We start from the raw sequence: 22277 nt of genomic DNA, 5'->3' as shown, positions 1-22277 counted from the left end.
TTTATAATAATTTGAATGACATTTGATCTACGTACCAAACATCTACCCCGGTCAACCTAAGTTGAGAATGAGTTAAGGTAATTGGGCCCAAACCACGAGCTTCCATCGGGTTGTAAGACCTAACGTGCAGCTGCCTTAGATCCTTACAATAGTTCACATGTGAAGTCTTCCAAATACTTTCAAAATTTGGCATACGAAATTCGAATGAACATGTTACGTGTGGGTAACAAATTGGATGACGTGTCACAACACAAAACCATTCACAAAAAGGAGATTGTGACAGCAATAAAAGTAAGTGGTTTTTCCTAAAACTAAGATAATAAAAAACAAATAACACAAAAAAATAAAGGTTTAATTGATGTGGGTGGCGCACCATCCCAACGCGAATAGAGGGTGACCATTGACCAAGGCCACCACCAAATTCACCGGAGATGGTTTGCACCACCACGAGTTTTACAATTCATGGTCGACCACAACAATTTATGGCTGACCACAACAATTCAAGTTATTCAAAATTTTTATTTTATTATTATTTTTTTAATGGTTGAATGTACGGGCAAAAATGAGGACAGATAATAACCGTTTGCATTTGCTATTTGCATATACAGATGTAGTTTTTAAAGTATGTAAATGTGGTTAACAAACACATCCGCATTGTTTTTTAATATATATAAATTCATTGAAACAACGTCATTTTGAATTCAGTAAGTTTATGATCTTAAGATTATATTAGGTTTTTCATTATCACAAAGTCATACTCATTATATTTACATTTTCTATTTTTTTGGTTCATTTTCTTTGAATAATCCAAATCTCGATTACTCTATGAAACAACGACCATCTATGACTGATAATCATGAATTGTATAATAAGTAAAATCTTAATTTATTATTTAAGCTTGCATATAGTAATAACTGCATTATTTAAGCTTGCATATAGATTTGGATAGTAATTCAAAATAGTCATTACCGTATATGCGGATAATGGATAATAACTACAATATCAGCATGAACGCGGATACCTAAAAGTGATAATCGTATTATGCAGATGAAGATATTACTAATTACCGTATCCGCATTTTCACCCCTAGTAGGGTTCAAATATATATTAATTTTTCCGAAAACGTTGTTTATTCCTTACGGAATAGCTATTACTTTTTTTTTTTTTTTTTTTAAGGAATGTGTGTTCAACTTCGTTAGAAAATATTTATCCCCATAAAAATAATTAATTATAAGAATAAGTTCCTACGAAATAAAATAATTGTTATTCTATAGAAATTGTGGTTCCATTATATGAGCCTATTTCGCAACCTAAACGGGCCTTAAAGTTAATCTCAGATTCTCGGGCCACATCCAGGTGACCTAGTCCTTTTAACAGGTTCTCACGGCCCAATTTATAACCAAACAAAAATTACCAAGTACCCATAACAATTCCGCTCTCACCTCCTGCTCTTCTCCAAAAACCCTAGCTCTCGCTGCACGCTCTCTCACACACACTCTCTTTGCCCAACCGAACCCAGACAGACCAACGCGAGCGCAGAGAATGGCAGCGAGCGAGCACACAGTGTTACAGTTCGGCCATTCCTCGGCGACCCTGTCCGCCAAGGTTCAGCCTTTGGTCATCTTCAACGTCTGCGACTGCTACGTGAGACGCCCCGACCAAGCCGAACGCGTCATCGGCACGCTCCTCGGCTCGATCTCACCCGACGGTGTCATTGAGATCCGCAACTCTTACGCTGTGCCTCACAACGAGTCCTCCGGCCAGGTCCTCCTCACTCCCACTCGAATTTAAATCGAATTTCGCGTTATTGCTATTTTTTTCTGGATTTTAAGATTTATTTGATTCTAATTATTGGTCTTTTCTTATGTTCTGTTTGGTTGCCGATAAAATATAAAGTGTAAAGGGAAAATATGCTGAAAATTTTGTGATGTTTGGTTTGCATTATTTGGGATCTTAGATAGGCTTATGGAATGATATTTGTCATGTTTTAGCAATCAAAATGAGATTTGATAGAATTTTTTTTGTGTTTAGTGATCAAACTGACCAAATTCTATTGATAGAATTTTATGGAATGATATTTGTCATGTTTTAGCAATCAAAATGAGTTTTGATAGAATTTTTTTTGTGTTTAGTGATCAAACTGACCAAATTCTATTGATAGAATTTTATGGAATGATATTTGTCATGTTTTAGCAATCAAAATGAGTTTTGATAGAATTTTATTGTGTTTAGTGATCAAACTGACCTAATTCAGTTTGGTCTATGCTTGCGATAGTTTTATTTACGTTTGTTGGAATTGCAGGTTGCTTTGGATATTGAGTACCATCACAATATGTTAGCTTCCCACCAAAAAGTGAATCCCAAGGAAGTCATTGTTGGATGGTAAATCTCATGTTGCTTCTTTAATGTTTTAAATATTTAGTTATTGGCATATCTCTAAGCAGAGTATTCTGATTTTACTTTTTGTATTGATAATCCTATAGGTGTAGAGTGTTCAATTGTTGTGCTTGTCCATCGAATACCAGTCCACGGGCTGTAACTTATATACATCAGAAGACTAGGAACTTTTTCAAATTTATATGATCCTGTTTCTGGAACCTAACCTCTGCACTGAATTTGGATAAACAGATGCAATGGGGTAAATAGTGGAAGGATTTAGTATAAGGATAGTTACTCGGTATGAGACCAATATCCAAACTAACTATCAAAAGGGAAACGAAATCGATGTCCTAATTGCTTATTAGAAAGAAAAAGAAAAGAAAAGAAGGGTGTCAACGGTCAAGCTTGGGAAATCCTCTCTATATCAACTTAGCTGTAGCTTCTCAGTTTCATGACTTTTGAACTTCAGATTCATGTTTTAGTATTTGTTAAGAATTGAGGCTTGCTTGGCAGTTTATTGTATTATATAGGGGGGTTTATGTGAAGGAGCTTTCGATTTTATAAGTTATTTATAATGTTTGCTATTTTACCTCTATGAATGCATGCAGGTATTCAACCGGTCTTGGAGTTACCGGAGGTAGTCAACTGATCCATGAATTCTATTCTAGAGAAGTTTCCAATCCTGTTCATTTGACAGTTGATACGGGATTTGAGAATGGAAAGAGTACAATCAAAGCTTATGTTTCTGTCAATTTGTCACTTGGTGACCGGCAACTTGCTGCACAATTCCAGGAGATTCCTCTGGATCTTCGTATGGTTGAAGCTGAACGTGTTGGATGTAAGAAATCACTTAAAGTGCCTCATTCTTTTTAAAATTGTTGATGATACACAGACTTAAGTGATTTTTAAAATTCTTTCCTGAGATGATGAAAGTCTCTTACTTGAAGTTTTGACTTAAAGGGTATTATATGGACAAAACTCAAGACTTGTTCAATGTAGATGCAAGATCGTCCTAGGTAAGTTGATGGTTTTAAGTAGTCATGCTTGAAAGAATAAGAATTGAGATTTTTGGTTGAGATTATTTTGCCTTTTTTCCAAAGTGAGACAAGAGTATTGACCTTCATTCTGCTAGGAGTCCCTAACAGGAGTGAAATTGTATGCATTTATGAAAATGAAGGAGTAAGGTGAATTTCTATAGGCTTCTCAATCATCTGTGTCAAGCAGCAGACTAATCTCGCTGAATTTGGTTTGTTATCCTTTTCAGATTGTTAAAGGCTTCTCTGGTGCATGTTTCTTTCTTTAATTATTGGCTTAAAGATTCTGAAAATGGCTTTAAATTGGTGGGACTGCGTACTTAGTGTGCGCGCGTGCGTATTCCACCATTTTTTATAATAGTTTGCAATACATATCGCTTTGTCAAATAATAATAGTTAACCTCTGCGCTTCATCTGACTCTTCCTATACCTACTGGGCATAAACAATATACTGTCCTTGTTTAATATCATTTCAATGCATTTGAAACTAGCACAGTCAGTCATTAAACCTCAATATTATAAATATTATAATTATCAGAATATTAATGAAGAAGAAGGTAAGTTTAAAGCACTAATTGTTTTTGAACCTTTTAAATTGGTGCTGCATTCATTCTTGAATTTATTGTAAAAATTTTTGTCTAATTCCTTCACTGTCCACGGTTACATGTCCAAGCTTGGACTCACAATGTGTTTATTAAATATAAAGCAAGTGAATGATATGTGTTTGTTTTATTGGACTTGTAATCTCAATGCAACTCTTATAGAGAATAAATTTCATGATGGCAGATGATATTCTAAAGACAACAATGGTTGATAAACTCCCAAATGATTTAGAAGGGATGGAAGCTTCAATGGAAAGGCTACTAGCTCTAATTGACGATGTCTACAAATATGTTGACAATGTTGTGGTAAAGTAACTATACCTTCTCTGTTCACGCACACCTGCTTTTTGTTTGATATTATAAATATATTATTATTTCCTCAGGAAGGGCATGTTGCTCCGGATAACAGCATAGGGAGATTTATATCAGAGACTGTATCATCCCTTCCCAAACTGTCTCCACCAGCCTTTGATAAGCTTGTAAATAACAGCCTACAGGTAAATAAAGGTTTTGGGTTTTTTTAGTCCAAAAAAAAAAATTACAATTGAATTCTATGGACTAACTTAAACATTAAACGTGGCTTGGTCCCATGAACTCAATGGCCTCTTCTAATTAACTTGATAGTCTTGGAATTAGTTTCAAAGATTTAAATTGGATGTTCCCATAGTTAATGTTGGTTTACTACAGGTGTAACCACTGGTTATACAATGTGGCTTATTTTTTTTTTTTTTTCTTTTGCCGTACAGGACAATATGCTCTTGCTCTATTTATCAAGCATCACCAGGACACAGCTCGGCTTAGCTGAAAAGTTGAACACAGCTGCTCAGATCCTGTAATTCAGCTTTAGTTGAAGGAACTGTTGTGCGAAGATAATTTACTTTACGAAAGTGTTCTCGGTGAGTGCTATTGGCCTATTTGGTTAACTTCGAGGAAGCCAAATTTTATTTAGAGACGGTTGTAATAGTTTTCATGATTTTTAGTAGGTAGCTAGGTTGTCCTCAATTTGACAAAGAATGCTTCATAGCTGTCCAATTATTTGCTAGAAACATGTTATGTTTTGAGCAATTTTTTTGTGTTTGAGGTCAGATACGGTTTCTCTAATGATCTAAGAATGCTGCCACAGATTTTTGTGGTTATGATGTTTCTTACTTGGATTTCTTTCTAGTGGTTAAACTTCACAGAGGGTTGAGAAACCTGCCCAAATCAACATATTTTCTTTGTTAATTGGAATTCCAGAGTGTAGCCTGATTAGAGAAAGTGGATTAACACTGGCTGTGTTCTTTATTTATAAATAACTCCAGTTATGTTTTAGGCAAGTGATAGATGTTGCAACATTGCTAAGTGATAGATATTGCTTTAGTTTTGTTTTTGCCACAGCGATGCCTCACTGCCACCCTCCTGCCGCACAGCAACTATTAGTTTACCACTATAACGGTGATCTCAATCCCTATCCTTGAGAATTTTTCTGCACTGTTTCGATTTGAAGCAGGATCTTCTCGTGTTTTCATGGGCTTTTTTCCCAACGAACAGGGCAACCAGGGCATGTCCTTGGTCGTCGTGTGTTTATGGGCTCACCATATAAGCGCACAATTTAGCGTTAGAATTGTCGAGCCTGTAGACCCGATATCCAGTTGATTAAAAAATCGAATAAAGAGCAACAATATGGTACCATACTCGATCCTTTCCTTTCCTTTGACATGTCAATAATCCATGATCCCGGCGCGATACGCACATAGGAGGTCAATAATCCATGATCCCGGCGCGATAGGCACATAGGAGTCGTGGAATTTAAGGAACATTGCAACAGGAGTCTCCAATGAAGACGCAATAGATGGCAAACGGTTACGGCAAAATTAGCTAAAAAAGGCAGCAAACCCTTGTGGACTTTCGTCTTCTTTCTTTTACATGTCACTTTTTCTTTCCCTGAAGTTGTTCAATTTGAAATATGCTAACTTAACCATAAGAGTTGTTCTCATCGGTCCACTCTAAGAGCATTATCAGCAGTTACCTTATATTGGTTCTTCTCTCTATATTTTTAAATTTTTTTTTTTTTTTATAAAAAACACTAAAAAAACCTTCCGCTGCATATACCCTATATTTAGATGAAAGGGTTGTGAATGAACAGTATTCTGCTATATATACATATCTACTATTCATTTGCAATCCAATATTTTAATCAAAAAAAATTATTTAATTGATAGAGTAATAAAGTAGGAGAGTGTAAAAAGTATGAAAGAGAAAAAGAATAAAATAAGAGTAAAAAAGATTATTTAATTGATATAGGGAAATATAATGAAATTTATTGTGAAATATTTTTTTATAGGGAAGCAAAAAATAGTATTGTTTATGAAATATAAGGAAAATGATGGGAAGACTGCTGCTAGTGCTCTAATAAGCTCTTTTATTAAATTCTTTTATCCTTACAAGTATTTTTGATGATCATCTTGACACGTACTAAAATGTTTTGATGCAGGAGAAAATCGGACGCAACTATAGAATTAATTAGTCTATGATGTGGCGATGTGATTGGTTTGATTTAAGTAAGAAAAGGGAAGGGTCAACTACTCAAGAAGGAAAGAAGAAACCTTTGGCAAATTGTGATTTAGAAGATATTCTCTACCGAGTTGTCAACATCCATCAAGAGAAATACCAAGAAAGAAAGAAGAGACTATCGACAAATCTCTTGATTCATCTTTTAAAGAATTCTCATATTTATATTTACGTTGTCGTAAAGTAATATTATAGTTATTATTTTTTTTCCCTAAAATATGGTTATTCTTTGGCACCAAGTATTTTTCATTAATTTGGAGATATTCTTTGGTACAAAGTATTTCCATAATATGCTTATTTGTATTTATTTCAAGTCTTAGGAGATTTATTAGGCTTTTCGGGATTTTGCTATTTTTGGCAAAATTCTTCTAAAGACCTAATTTTCAGCTATTAAAGTCTGGCTTGTGGGCGTTTTTCAGCAGCTTATTATTATTGATTAGTTATCAAAATTTAGAGTTTTCTCTCTGTTTTGGGGTGAATTTTCTAGTTTCTTCCTTCCAAATTACCTGTTGATTAGCCTACAGAATAATCGCTATTCTGTTCCGGCGTCATGTTCTAACAATAATCTTTACCATTATTTGTCTCAATTTAAATGCACTCTTCATGACCATACCAAATACACAAAATAAAGCGGCCAAAGTTGCACCTTTCACATCAAATGCTTTTTTTTTTTTTTTTTTTTTTGAGAAATGTTAGGCTTACACTCAACTCCCCACACCCAAATACCAAATACCTACACCCCTATGTGGTATTACCACATCAAATTATTTTTTATTATTTTTTTCGTTTTCTTTCTTTTGAAAGCAGAGATGGGGGAAAAGTTGGATTAAGAGAGAGAACCGGAAAACATTTTGGACTGGTCGAGAGAGACAGCCGGCGACTGGAGCTTGGGAGAGATGGACATCGACGAGAGAGAGAGAGAGAGAGAGAGAGGGCTGACTGGACCCAGGAGAGATGGAAGGCTGGAGATTGGAGCTTAGGATATGGACGGTCGGAGACTGGAGCTCGAGAGAGATGGACGACCGGCGAGAGGGGAGAAAGAGTGCTGGAGATGGAGAGAGAGATGGAAGGCTAGAGATTGGAGCTCGGGATATGGAAGGCGGTACTTGGAGCTCGAGAGAGATGGATGGTCGGCGAGAGGGGAGAGAGAGAGAGTGCCGGACACTAAGAGAGAGAGAGAGAGAGAGAGAGAGGGGGGGGGGTTGTAGATTCATGTTTTGGGGCTGTAGATGTTTCTCGAAAAAAATAAAATAAAATCTGGTGTGATAATGCCACGTCTAGGTATAGGTATTTGGATGTGGAGAGTTGGGTGTAAGCCTAACATTCTTCTTTTTTTTCTCCTCTCTTTTTCGCCTCCCAAAAGAATGCATCTTCTCCTAACAACACGTGCTAATTCCTCATGGTTGCTTTTCCACCGGTTATAGAGTCACGGGTTGGGAGACCGCCTATGATTGGGCCTTGAGAATTTTCCCCTGATCATGCTGTCATGGGATGATCAGTGCTTTTGGCCTTTTTGTCCGGATGGAGGAAGTGGAGACAAACGTGGTGGAGACAAGAAAGTTTCAAAAGACGAAGATATCGGGGGCGGCCTAGATTTCACGCGTGCCCTATTTCTAGCTTTAAACTTCTCGAATCTCACTGAATAACATTTTCCTCGTTCATGTCTGTCGGAACTCGACTAAACCCCTCTCTCTCTCTCTCTCTCTCTCACATTGGAGCAATCAGACTGTAAGATGATCCGTGGACAACCATTAAGGACAGGAAAAACACGACATATATATGATCTTAATTTTGATATTCTGCGAATATGAAATATTGCTTTGCAAATTAAAACTGGTCCCTTTTGGTATTCATGCGAAATATTGTCTCTTTCAAATGATGATCAGTTGATGTATGGTTTTTCTTATCAAAATAAAAATATTAACAAACAATTCAAATACAAAATACTTTTAAAAATATATAAAAAAAAAATACACCTTTTTAAAACAAAAAATAATTAAAAAAACCCCGAAACACACTTTTTTTCCATTTCGTAATATTTAATTCTTTAGATTATTTGGAACACATCAAATTTGAAAGTGCTCCTTAATGAGGTAGCGATACAAACAGAATAGACAAACAAATTATAATATAATAAAATTAAAGCTCCACGGATAATAAGGAAGCTCGCAAACAAAAATCGGGTGTTCGATTCGGTGTGCAGCCACCTTCACATCATAGACTTGGGTATATTTTAGTGGAAGAAGTCCTAGGAGTTAGATCACGGCAAGCCGTAGTGCCAAGCATAAACAGACAAATTTCACCCCGTGAGCAAGACACCTCGGGAATTGTTGAACTCTGCGCTAAACAATTTGCCGCTGCTGCACTTTCTTTTATAAAACTACAACTGATCTAACCAAAATCTGAATAAACCTTATATATATATATATTTTTTTTTGAGAAGATCGAGTTTCTATATTATTTATTTTTCTGCTTTTTAGTGGCTGACATTAATTTTCTGATCACATATTAACATCTCTTAGCAAGATGTAAAAGAGTTGTAGCCAGATATAACATTACATGAATTTTTTTTAACTCAACATGCTGTCCCTCTTGGGATTTACTCTCTGTAGATAGAAGGTGATGCTATCAATATAATCCTTGCAATTCAACATCCAGATCTCTTCGAGGATTGAAACTTTGCTCCAATTATTTCGGATATCTATTTTCACTTGCTCTCTTTTCATAGTTGGAAGGCTCGTAAATTGTCTAGGAGTACAAACTATTGTGAACACTTGTTAGCTCGATGGGCCGCTTCTAAATTGTATTTGAGAGTATTCTCAATTGGTCTCCCATTCTCGCTTCCATTCGGAACAAGAATGAAAAAGACACTTCTTTAACCCTCTTTTCATCGACTTATAATAAAAAATAAAAATAAATAGAAAAAAGAATAAGAGTATAGTGAAAACAAGAGACCGAAGACAAGCCTTAATTGGGGTGGTATCAGACTAACATGTCTTCGATCGAAATATCAATAGTTGCAGAATATATTCACATCTCCACAGTCTAAACTCCCCATGTTCAAATATTACTTAAAGCACTCAAAATGAGTTCTTTGAATAAGGGAAGAGGTGGAAGTAGAATATATAATTGCCCAGAGTCTATATATATATAGTTGATCTTGATTAAGAGGTTATCTTTTTATGCATGTTTCCCAAAGTTTTCCCAAAAAACAAAGAAGAAAATTAAAGTTGCATAAGTTTCGACCCAAAAGATGGAAGCAACCAGATGACTTAAAAAAAGGTTTGTAGTTGCCTAAGACAGGAGCCACATGACATGAGAAAAGCTAGGCTGCTCCCCTTTTGGCTGGTCATGAGTTGTCTCTCCCAAATTAATCTCTATCCGGTGGCTTTGTTGTCTACTAGTTTATGTTCCTACACCCTTAAAAGAAGGTTTTAACCCAACATCTGCTGACTCAGCTGTACTTCTGGTCAACAAAACTGAGTATCTCTGCCAGTCTGCTGTGATCGCAACCGTCCAACCCAAATCAGACAATCTGTAACTTTGACTTTCACTTGCATCGATCTCTTTATGCCTAACACCCACTTAAGATATCATATGAAATTTGAACTATTCTATATGATCGATCTGTAGCTAGCAGACACCCACTTGTTTAAACAAAAAAAAGCTTGGATTACTCAGATGTCCTGGTGGGAAATGGACTTACTACATTAGTCTACTCATGAACAGAGATCGATCAATTTTATATGCATATAATAAGCCATGTATAATAGAAGCAAGTGCATACTTTACTGAAAAACACAAAGACACTATCTATATATCTCTGCTCATCAGTACATGAACTCAAGGAATTCACAGAGATTTATTAAATACAACCAAAATAATATAATCATAACTACTGATGCTTGCATCTTGTCTGCTCGCAGACCGAAGCGTTCAACAGTGGCAGCTTTTACGCTTGTCTCTCTATTTCTATCTCCCCGCACAAAAAACCGGGGAAAGCAAGCACACCTATCATATCCGCACAATCCAATCTCGGACTCCCGAAAATCAAAGCAAACTGAAATAAACAAAGGCCTATTTCTGCTGTTCTATGATCTCGATCTGATTTACTAGAGGACAAAGTTTTACCAGTAGTTTTCTTAATTTAGTTGTAGCATCGTTAATCTAAAAAGCTTAAGTAATGCTCAATTAATACATAAAAAATTTAATTGAAATGAGAAGTGAACGACGGAATTAAAGTTCAAACTCAACATTTACTCTGATACTATCTTAAATCAGTATTTATCCCACACGTTTAAGTTTATAAAAAAGAGTAAATCTCTCTTTCTCGTATGTGGGTTCAAACTTCTCCTTAATAAATGAAGACCAACACATGAAATAAGTGGTGATTTATCATGGTAACAAATCAAAAGGTCATGAGTTCAAAGTTTGTCTCAATCAATTCACATCTCATTTCAAAAAAAATATTATACTTGTTGAGCTTCACTATTTAAGGGGGAGTTTGAGCCCACATGTAAGGGAGAGTGATAAAATATAAATCAAATGATTAAATTAACCATTTCCTATATACGTTTAAGCTTTTGGAATAAGTGGTTATTTATTATAGAGGTAATTCTATTTAGAAAACCACTATTCGACTGCGATTCAACTGGAATGACGTGGCAATGAAAACATGTTATTAATTTTGTTTTATTTTTTGCAAGTGCTGATCAAAGAGTTGATTTTCACTGTCACATATTAATTTGTTTGACAGTCGTATAATAGCCTACTAAATAAAATTATTCTTATAAAATTGTTATGCGGGTCTTAACATTTAAAGAATCACATATTTTTTTTTAATTCTTTTAATACTATTAAAAAAATATTTATTGAGTATGTAACACATGAAAATTATTATATACATAATTTTTTCTCTGGCACATTTTAAAAGAAAATTGTCCTTTAATAAAACAAAAACAAAGGTAGAAAAGAAGTTTGAAATAAATTATTAAATTTAGGGTATTATATATGCACACGAAGTGGCATCTTTTGAGTTCAGAAGCTCGGAGTGAAAGTTGAGAGGCGTACAGAAGGTGTCAAAATCATTTGAAGGTGTAATATGGACGAGGGAATGTCAGGCTTTTGCGTGAAAGCAGGAAGTGTTCGTGGTGGCGGTAATGGAAGCACTGGAACGAAGTGTGGGCGTTGGACTCCGACCAGTGAACAGGTAAAAGTTCTGACTGAACTATTCAGGTCCGGACTTCGAACCCCGAGCACTGATCAAATTCAGAGAATCTCCACTCAGCTTAGCTTTTATGGAAAGATCGAGAGTAAGAACGTCTTTTACTGGTTCCAGAACCATAAAGCTAGGGAAAGACAGAAGCGCCGTCGAGTATCCACTGATGAAAAGGATTTCATTCATCAAGAGGACAAGATTTCATCTGCAAAACGTACGTTTAAGGATCAAAGATTAATGAAAATGTTTCTCTCTCTCAAAAGAAATATCTTTTTAGTTTTTTACTCATGATTTTATTATACGATCTTCTTTTGTTATATTTCACAGATTTTGCTGAGATGAATCGGGTTGTTTCGGAGCATGAACGAGTGATTGAGACCCTCCAACTTTTCCCATTAAATTCGTTCGATCACGAGTCTGATCAGAAGCTCAGACGGCGCACAAATGAGCGCAAGGAGATCACTACAGCTTTTTCATACAATATTGGGACAGAAATGGAACACCCACCATTGGATCTGCGTTTAAGCTTTCTGTAAACAAGTTTCGAATCTTGGGTGCAAAAGGAAAATATTCTCTTAGGAATTATTATTGTATTTCCGAGAATTTAGGTTAAGTTTAGCTGAAAATTTACGTAGTGATAGATTCTTCTCTTTTAAATATTGAAAAAGCTTCGACATTCTCCTCTGCATCCTCGTAAAACATTGTTTTATCTCTCTGTGTTTACTCTGTTGGACATATTTTTGTGCGCTTGGAAATTAGAAATCGCTTCCTTCTTGGAGAGTGCATAAACATATTACGTTACCGGTACAAATGGGTCATACCTTGGAATCTGCTTCCGATTAATATTGAATTTTATGTACCAACCGTAGGTCAATAAAGAGCCCAACGTCGTTTGAATTTCTTCAATCTCTCTCTCTCTCTCTCGGCTTAACACCACAGACGAACCTATGATCTCCTTTCTCAGCAAAACATCCCTTTTTCCTTTCTTAATCCTGTGTTCATATGTTTTTCGTTCTGCTGTTCATGATTTAACATACTTCCTAAGGCCTCTCTTCAGTCTTCCCCCCCACCCCTCTCCCTTTTACTCCATTTAATTTGTAATATCAAGTTGATCTGTGATGTGAGTTGATTTCTAATCTCTCTCATTGTCATAGAGGTTTCCTCTCTCCTCGAAGGACTGGAAAAAAGTTAAGAGTTTAGAACTTCGACATAGACTTGAACCTTTTTTTTTTTTTTTTTGATGGAGAGTTGCTCGATCGGAACATACTCCCAATTAGAACAAATCTATTTAAGTTTAATTTATGCCGTATGTCAGCCTTGCCTCTTCGTGCTGCCCCATTTACAATGACCCTCAAGAGTCCATCCTTTTAGATAATATTTTTTCTATATTAAAAGAAAATATATTAAGATGATATTTTACATTACTTACTTTTTATAAGAGTGATTATTATATATAATTAGGTTTGATAATTTGATTGATTTATTTATCATACTTATAACCTATCACAATTATTTCTGTTATAAATAGAAGTCTCATGTATTGTACATACATTAATGAATAAAAACAAAATATAATATTTTGACTTTATCCTGTAAACGTATACAGGTCAAAGACCGTAAATTTTTTTTCTTATTTTAATTATTTCGCTTTTCATTGTATATTTCTATAGCATGATGTTTTCTTTCTCAGTACCAAAGCATTTGTGGCAATATGTTTTTCATGTAAATTTCTTACGTGTCATGCACATAGCGGCCCTCTGAAAACACTCTAAAGAAAGCATGGAAATGGCCATGGAGTGGCTACCCGTTCATGCAGAATTGCAGCCACTGTAAAGCCCTAATTGCTTCTTTTATATTTTCTTGTCATCTTCTTCTTTTATTTATTTTTTATTATTTTTTTATATATAAAAAAAGAAAAAGAAAAAAGAAAAAAAAAAAAAAAAAAGAGATAACCGCCAAAAGACACTTCACATGCACTACTACCTTTCATGGAGAAAATTTAACACGTAATTATACAAGCTATGTCCACCTGTCTCATTGATATTAGAGGAATGCTAGGTGTACCAAATTTTTTTACCAAAAGATAGGTACCAAATGATGTGGAGCTTATTCATTGGAAATTATCAAAACAATTAATAAAAAGAAATGCTACAAGTACCAATGAATAAGCTCCACATCATTTGGTACCTATTTTTTGGTAAAGAAATTTGGTACCCCTATCATTTCTCTTGATATTAGATTCACATGTGATGCTTCCAACTCTCTTCCTGTAAGCATAAGCACAAATGATGCACCAAATTAATATTCTGTACGTCTTAAGGGTAGTTCAATCGGTTAAGGACTACGTCTTATGAAGCGGAAGTCACTAGTTCAAATCCCCTCTCTCTCCTCTTATGTGGACATGTCAAAAAAAAAATTAAAAAAAAAAAATTATGTTCTATCATGTATGAATTTGACTTTGGACTATACCTCTTCATTCAATTCATGCAACTAATATTAAGGAGTTTATTAGATAGATGCCTGAGTGGCCTCCCACTTTTAGAGTTCACTATTTTCTTTATATTGTGGTTAGAATTATGGTGCATAGCTGCTTCCGGGGCGGAGCTAGGATTTAGGATTTGGGGGGCTAAATTGAAAAAAAAATGATTTTGGGGGGGGGGGGGGCAAAACTAAAAAAATAAAAAAAAAATTTAGGGATAAAATTTTATTATTTTTTTTTTTTGGGGGGAAACCCCTGGCCTGGCCCCCCCAAGGCCAGGGGTAGCTCCGCTCCTGGCTGCTACAATGTATGTTTTATGGCGTGAGAAAAATGATATATTGCTTCAAAGATCAATATCGGGCGCATTGTTTCAAAGATTGTGTTTTGAGTTAGATCCAAAGCCAACTCCTTTAAAGTTGTCTGTCATTCTTCTTTAAATCACTTCTCAAGGAAGGCTTACTATGGAAGGTAGGGAATGGGGATAGAATTCGGATTTGGGGTGATCGTTGGCTACCTACTGACTCTCACGAACTTTATCACCCCTTGGGGATCATAGACAGTAATTCAACAGTTAATGCAATCATCAATCAAGAGACAAATTGGTGGAATATACCTGTTGTTGAAAGTATTTTTCCTGCTTCGGTTGCAGCTCGGATTTGTAGCATGGCTATTTCTCCCCGCTCTCAACAGGACAAACTCATTTGGTCGGGTACAAAGAACGGATATTTCACGGTTCGCAGTGCGTATCATTTAGAGGTTGAAAGGAGGACTAAGAGTATGGGAAGTGGTTCCAGAAGCGTGACTGATAACCCTTTTTGGAAGGTAATTTGGAAGCTGAAAGTCCCTCGTGCAGTTTAGTTATTCCTCTGGCGTGGCTACAATAATATTTTGCCAACAAAAGAGAAACTGTTTCAACGTAAAATTGTTACTGAACCTTTTTGTCCGCAATGTGGGGTGGAGGTAGAGACAGCAGGTCACTTTCTCTGGCGATGTGCTTCCTCGACTGCAGTATGGGCGGAATGCTCAAGGAGGTTACAAAAGAGTGTTATTTCTGAGGGTGATTTCTTGAGCATTTTTCATCACATTAGTAATCGGGTTGAGGTGGAGGATTTGGAATTGATGGCTGTTACGGCTCATAAAATGTGGACACGTCGAAATCAGTTGGTGTTTGGAGGGACGATTCTGCCCCCTAGATGTTTGATGGAATGTGCAAGAGCAACGTTATCTGATTTTAAGGGGGCTTGTGCAGTATGGCATCCGGATAGGAGCGAACGTCCATGGGCTCAGGTTAGTTGGGAGAAACCTCCAGTTGGGTGGATCAAACTGAATTGGGATGCAGCTATTGATGAAGAACGAAAACTCATGGGGGTGGGTTTGGTCGCCAGGGATTCAACGAGTAAAGTTCGGGCCTCTATGTGTAATTTTCTCCCCTACCTGACGGATCCAGCGGTGGCTGAAGCTTTTGCTGCCCGTCAAGGGGCAGAGTTTTTGCGTGATTTGGGGTTCCAGAAGATTCTCTTGGAGGGGTATGCACTGGTGATAGTGCAGGCAATAAATTCTGCAGGTGTATGTTCGGCGAGATATGCCAGTATCATTGATGATACCTGTACCATTCTGCAATCTTTTTCTTCCTGGAGGGCTTTGTTTGTAAGGCGCGAATGTAATTCTATGGCTCACAGTTTAGCCCGTATGGCTGTAACTCAATGTCTTTGTCAAGTTTGGATTGAGTCGGTTCCGGACTTAGTTCAAAACTGTGTAAGTGTTGACCAAGGGAGGCTTTCTCTCGTTTAATGAAATCTATGTTCTGTTTCAAAAAAAAAAAAAAAAAGTTTGGGGTTTTTTTTTTTTTTTTTTTTTTGGGTTCTTGTTGAATTTCTTCAATAAATTTTTACTTACAAAAAAAGTTTTATAGTTAGCCACTTAATACACCACATATTAGGAGGGTGTGAATCGTGTGATAATCAGCATCATCTCTTTCTTATACGAAACATCTTGATCTCCAAGCTGATTACCTTCAGATCTACACTTCAATGCATGATGATCAAAAGCGGTGACAGTTATAGCTTATAACATTAATTTCGAACCATCTTATATTTTGTATTATATTATTTCTATAAAAGAATTCAAGGAAGCCCCACAAATTAGGCCCAAAGTTAGATCGGGCTAGGCCGACATTTGGGTATACAGAGCTTTTCACTATGCTCATTCTGATCCAATTTCTTCTTTTCATGGGTTTTAGATGATTTTCTGTTATTAATAGTATTCAAGCCCAGCTGATATATATATATATATATAATTTTATCATTCTCTTTTCTTTTCTTTTTTTCTTAATTCTTACAAAGATAATAAAATCATTGATAAAAAAGATTTAAATGGAATATTAGCAATGAATAACTAAAATAAAAAGTGAGATGTAGGTGCTTTGAAAAAATGTGTAGTTAAAATAGAAAAATGTAATTTTTTACCTAAATGAAAATGAATTTTGATGAACCAGATGTGAATGCTCTAACAGCACTAGCAGGAGCTTTCCTAAATCTCATTTCATTTTCTAAATGTAACAAAAACTCTTAAAATATCCAATAAATTAGATTCTTTTGCTGTTCCCTAAACTAAAGAAACACCGGCCAAGGAAACCAAAAGTTGTACCATAAATTTAGGGAAGCAAAAGTGGTTTCCTTAGTATTATTTTAATATAAAAAACTTTATTTTTCCTCTTTCATTCCTCTAGCATTTATTTGAAACAATATTTGAATAATTTATCTTTCCTCTCTCTTTCTCTTAGAATTTAATTTAAAAAATATTTAAATGGTATAGGGAAATGATAAGGGAAGCTATTGTGTAGTGAATTTAAATAGAGAAGCAAAAAATGAATTAATTCCCTAAATCAAAAAAAAAAAAAAATTAAGGGAAGTTGATGCTAGTATTTTTAAGAGAGGGGTTGTGACGCCCACTTGTTTTGAAGAATTTAAAATGCAGCTCATCTAAATGGAACAAATAGACCCACAACCCCATTATAAGCTGCCTGACAGTCCAATGAGTAATGTTAAAAGTCTTTTTTGTATCTCTCAAAAAATGAAGTGACTTTTAAAATCACCATTGAGTTTGTGATTGATCACTATTAAATTTGATCAAATAGTAATTTTAAAAGCCACCTTATTTTTTAAAGGATAGAAAAGTAACAACAAAATGTATCAATTCATTGTCACAAGGCACATATGTTTTTGGGCAAGATGTACAAAAATGATCAAGAGAATCACATGGACAGTTCGGCCCATCAACTACCGAATCTGTACAAGGCCCAGCATTGGTCTTATAGCCACGACTTGGGCATATATAGTTTAGGCCCAACAAGTAACCCAGTCCGACTTCGTTGAAAAGTCTCAGAGAGAGAGAGAGAGAGAGAGAGACGGAGCGGAGCAACTGAGAAAGCAAGCAAAAGCTATATACAAGATTTCAGGGGTTTCCTGGCGAAGAAGCAAAGCAGTGAAAAATCGAAACCAAATAGCAATGGATGTGATAAAGACGCAGCAAATAGCTTCGAGACCGATAGAGAAGGTGATAGTGCACCCTCTGGTCCTGCTCAGCATCGTCGACAACTACAACAGGGTCGCCAGGGACACTAACAAACGCGTCGTTGGTGTTCTGCTCGGTTCCACCTTCAAAGGAACCGTCGACGTCACCAACAGCTATGCAGGCACGTCCCTCTATTATCTGCTTTTATTCGATTTCTGGTTTCATTCGGATCTGAGATTTCTCTTATATTTTTTTACCGCTTTGGCATTGCTTCTTATACCGTAATCTCTGTGTGACAAAGTTTGTTAGTACTTGTTGAATTTACTGAAAAAAAAGAATGAATATTTACTACTGCGTAGGTCGCTAATAGGTGTTGCTAATTTAAAGTTTGAATCTATAATTTTCACAGTTCCCTTTGAAGAAGATGAAAAGGACCCACGCATCTGGTTTCTTGACCACAACTACCACGAATCAATGTTCTCCATGTTCAAGAGAATAAATGGTATTACTTGAACTGGGTCTAGCATGAAATTATGGTCCCTTTGTTTCGGATTTCTTGTAGTAGAATTGAAAATTTAATATAATTTACGTTGACAAATACTTTTTTTTTTAACAGCCAAGGAGCATGTTGTGGGGTGGTACAGCACTGGTCCAAAGCTGCGGGAAAATGACTTGGATATTCATGGATTTTTTAATGAGTGAGATTTCTAAATTGTGATTCTCAGTTTAATATGAGATTTTTGTGGCGTTTCCCAATATTGTTATTTGCATTTTTGTTGTTTTTCCCCTTTACATTTGTATGCCCCAACTTATTGTCAATGCGCGTCATTATTTGATCATCCTAGAAGGTTGTTAAATTACTAATTATCCACTTTCCTTTCAAATTCGATGTTCGTCTGGTTATAGTTTTCTCGTGCAAGAGATAAATCACGATTAGTTAGGAGGAAGTGTTACACTTTTAAGTTGTATGGTGTAGATCACTAGTTGATATTTACGTAGCTTGGTATTATAGCATCTGGTTCTTGGAGAACTAGCTTCTGCATTCCCCTTTTTCCTGTATATTCTTTTATAGATTTTGTTCGTCCTTCCTCTAATATTAACCAAAGTTTCTTTTATTGCAGCTATGTTCCAAATCCTGTCCTGGTTATAATTGATGTGCAACCTAAGGAACTGGGAATACCCACAAAAGCTTACTACGCTGTTGAGGAAGTTAAAGAGGTAGACTCAAGTTCTTTTATTTGGTCAGTCTTGTCATATTGCTAATTTGTAAAGGCTCTAGTATTGTTGTTTCCTTTAATGGCTAGAACTAGTTTTTGTTTAAGACCTGATTCATATGGGGCTAGGAACAAATAACTGATAGTTTTATATGTTTACAGAATGCCACACAGAAAAGCCAAAAGGTGTTTGTGCACGTGCCTTCAGAAATCGCTGCCCATGAAGTTGAGGAAATTGGTACTTTCATTGGATAGACAGCTGAGCTTCATTTTAAGTCATTGCCTGCATTTTCTCTAGTTTAAAATGCAAAGACCTTATATGTTTATGCCATTTTCTTTTTGTCTCTCCGTGTGAGTCAACTAGATCCTCAACTTATAGTGTTGATTTACCTTCTACCTTTCTCTCTAATAGGAGTGGAACACTTGCTTAGGGATGTCAAAGATACTACCATTAGCACCCTTGCAACGGAGGTTTTGTTTTTTGAATCTCTCTCTCTGTTGGTTTATTTTTAACATTTATCAGGGGAGGTGGGCACAAAATCTTAGATTTCTTATGCCTTGTGCAGGTGACTGGGAAACTGACGGCGCTGAAAGGTTTGGATGCCCGGCTTAAAGAGATACATAGTTATCTTGACCTTGTTATTGATGGAAAGATCCCATTAAACCACGAGATTCTTTACCATTTACAGGTTCATTTCTCGTTTGCCTGTTTGATATATGCTAGATCAAGGACGTGCTTGATTGAAATTCATGTATCTACATAGTGTTTGAATATATTAACAAAACTTATCATCCCAAATGGATAAACCAAATGGCACCTCCTCCTCCTCCTGTAACTGCAGGATGGGGGGTAAAGTCTTGAATTCAAGACTCACAAGGTGCATGCGTAACTTTCCGATCTAGAGAGGAAAAAAAAATGTTGCATTTTTAATTCATGACTTGAGTGGAATCTATATACTGTTCACTGGGGCTGGAACTGTAAACATGGTGATGGTGAAATGTGAGGTACTTCTGTGGAGTGAATTAGTTCTTCTTCTTCCCCTTATATGCTGTGTGGGTCCATGTCTGTACATCTGTTGATTGATGTAGTTATCTTAAAACTTAGTGTGAATGGTAGTAGAGATCTTGACAGTTTTAAGTGGTCGTCGTGAGCAAGGTTATTGGGGGGAAAAAGAATACTTTTCGTGAACATGTTGCTTTTTACAAAAAGGATTTATTTTTTCAAAAGTGATGCCATATGTTTTCAAAAGAATAGTTTACTATAATCATTATGACTATAAACAATGGAATCACCCATTCCGATACGTGAAAAATGATCAGTCTCTTCTAACATATTTGTTTTTTCTGCATTTCTTCCATTGCCTAATGCTTGGATGATTAGGAGAATCAGCATGATTTTTATTTACCAATGCACTTGACTCTGAATTTTAAGCCTTATATTGGCGTCTTATTGAGTCACCATTTCACATTCACTTATAGTTTTGGTCTGCTTAATGCTATATATGGCCAACATACGTTCGTCTCAAATACCATAGGATGCAACTTATCCCCAATAACTCGAAAATATTGACCCACCGCTTCTTAATGTATGTCATTGTTTGATCATCTCACTTTCTCTCTCCTTGTGCTCAATTCACCCCAAATTATTGTGGTTCACTACTGACCAATTTACATTTGAAATAATTTTGTTCATCTGGGTATTTATTATCTTCTGTTACAGTGGCTCATTTATCTTATGTTTGTATCTTTTCAAAATCCTTTTAGGATGTGTTCAATCTACTGCCAAATCTCAATGTGGCTGACTTGATCAAGGCTTTTTCGGGTTAGCTTACAATGTCATTTTTACTTTGCTGGAGTGGCGGGGGTTTTCATTTGTTTTGCTTTGTTTATGGATTGTTGATTCATGCCCTTAATATGCAGTAAAAACAAATGATATGATGTTGGTTATTTATCTTTCTTCCGTGATCCGAAGCGTAATTGCTCTCCACAACTTGATCAACAACAAGGTGAGATACAGTTCCTGAATCTTCACTCTGATATGTTGTTCTAATATTAAGCAGTATCAACAAGTTGATCTTGTTAATAGACTTGGGTTCAAATCTATAGGGTGAATACAAAATTTTAAAAATAAAATACAATGGCTTAAACATCTTCTGTCCTCCCATATCTCCATTTATGGCATGATGACTTCAAATTTGGAATATGATTGCAGATCCTCAATAAAGAACATGAGAAAGCAGAAGACTCGAAGCCGGTTGCCGTACCAGCTACAGCTGGAAGCTAAATTTGAAGCGCTAATCAGTTTCAGCTTTCTGAGGGACTTAATCCTCTATTTCTGAGTTTGACCCACTGACATGGATCTTATTTGGTAGCCGCTGCTCCTGATGAGCCTCAGTTTTTCCTTAGCCCTTTATGTTGTCTAAATTCCCAGGTTAACATTTGAGCATTACTCCTTTCTTCAAATGATTTTCTCTTTCCGTTCATTTTGTTCCCGGTCATTTTATTAGAGAAGTGTGACTTTTGCCCTCAAGACAGAAATCTTGAATGAAAACAGATGGAGCTGAGTAGGGGCTCCACTCACAGCTCCCTGTTATATTAGTGGCAGGGGTATGTGAGAGGGAGGCTTTCCTACTCGAGTAGGAGAGTTCCGTCCGAGCAGGGGCTTGCTTCTGTAATAGCTCCCCTACTTTTACCCATGCCCCTCTCTTTGGACAGGTAATGGCTGAAATCCGAATCCAAAATCAAACAGCACCATAATCTGACCATGGGGATTTCCATATATGCGATGGTGAGTTGTCATAACGAAAAAATACAAGGATTATTTGACAGAAAGTAGCAGCCCATTTTCTTCTTCTCTTTTTTTTTTTTTTTTAAAAGATCTTGCAGCCCATTTTCATTTTGAAGGTTTACAGCATTTTAGTATACACTCGTAATAAAATGAATCACAACTTAGAGAGAGCGGAGAGACTGAAATTTTTCGCAAATTAGTTTCTTTAAGTGGCACGTGTTTTAAGTAGGTGAAAAGTTATGTATTAAAGTAAAGCTTATCATATGTTTTTTTTAATAGTATTAAATAAAATAAAAAGTATTTTTTAATACTTAAATAACACATGTCAAACTCTTACAAAACCCAGTAATTATTCCGTCTAAACAAATCATCTTAATTTGGGCTCCCTGGCCCATAATTTTGCCCAATAATACAGCCAATGGGCTGGAATATATGTCGAATTGTGACTCATTTGGGCTGCTCGTTGTTCATCCCACAGTTGTGAAATTAGTTTTATGGCC

The 22277-nt window shown here is 36.0% G+C and overlaps 3 protein-coding genes across 3 annotated transcripts; all 3 read left to right on the top strand.

Annotated features, from left to right (window-relative positions):
- The first annotated feature begins 1422 nt into the window (after positions 1-1422).
- Positions 1423-5163, top strand: LOC133864830 (eukaryotic translation initiation factor 3 subunit F). The gene is made up of 6 exons (XM_062301258.1): positions 1423-1764; positions 2303-2382; positions 2988-3217; positions 4200-4321; positions 4399-4512; positions 4762-5163. The coding sequence occupies exons 1-6, from the start codon at positions 1543-1545 to the stop codon at positions 4849-4851; spliced, it is 858 nt and encodes a 285-aa protein (XP_062157242.1). The 5' UTR covers positions 1423-1542; the 3' UTR covers positions 4852-5163.
- Positions 5164-11617: 6454 nt separating this feature from the next.
- LOC133865053 (WUSCHEL-related homeobox 5) lies at positions 11618-12452 on the top strand. The gene is made up of 2 exons (XM_062301523.1): positions 11618-11997; positions 12111-12452. Exons 1-2 carry the CDS (start codon positions 11667-11669, stop codon positions 12317-12319), a joined length of 540 nt encoding a protein of 179 aa, XP_062157507.1. The 5' UTR covers positions 11618-11666; the 3' UTR covers positions 12320-12452.
- A 5180-nt stretch (positions 12453-17632) lies between these two features.
- LOC133864807 (26S proteasome non-ATPase regulatory subunit 7 homolog A) lies at positions 17633-21472 on the top strand. Its single transcript, XM_062301224.1, has 10 exons — positions 17633-17956; positions 18185-18277; positions 18392-18473; positions 18897-18993; positions 19152-19227; positions 19402-19460; positions 19556-19678; positions 20754-20811; positions 20910-20995; positions 21202-21472. Exons 1-10 carry the CDS (start codon positions 17770-17772, stop codon positions 21271-21273), a joined length of 933 nt encoding a protein of 310 aa, XP_062157208.1. The 5' UTR covers positions 17633-17769; the 3' UTR covers positions 21274-21472.
- The last annotated feature ends 805 nt before the right edge of the window (positions 21473-22277 follow it).

Source organism: Alnus glutinosa, chromosome 3 (genome assembly GCF_958979055.1).
Source record: "Alnus glutinosa chromosome 3, dhAlnGlut1.1, whole genome shotgun sequence".
NCBI classification, from domain to species: Eukaryota; Viridiplantae; Streptophyta; class Magnoliopsida; order Fagales; family Betulaceae; genus Alnus; species Alnus glutinosa.
Note: the sequence above shows the minus strand (reverse complement) of the source record. Positions and strands in the feature narration are given on the sequence as shown.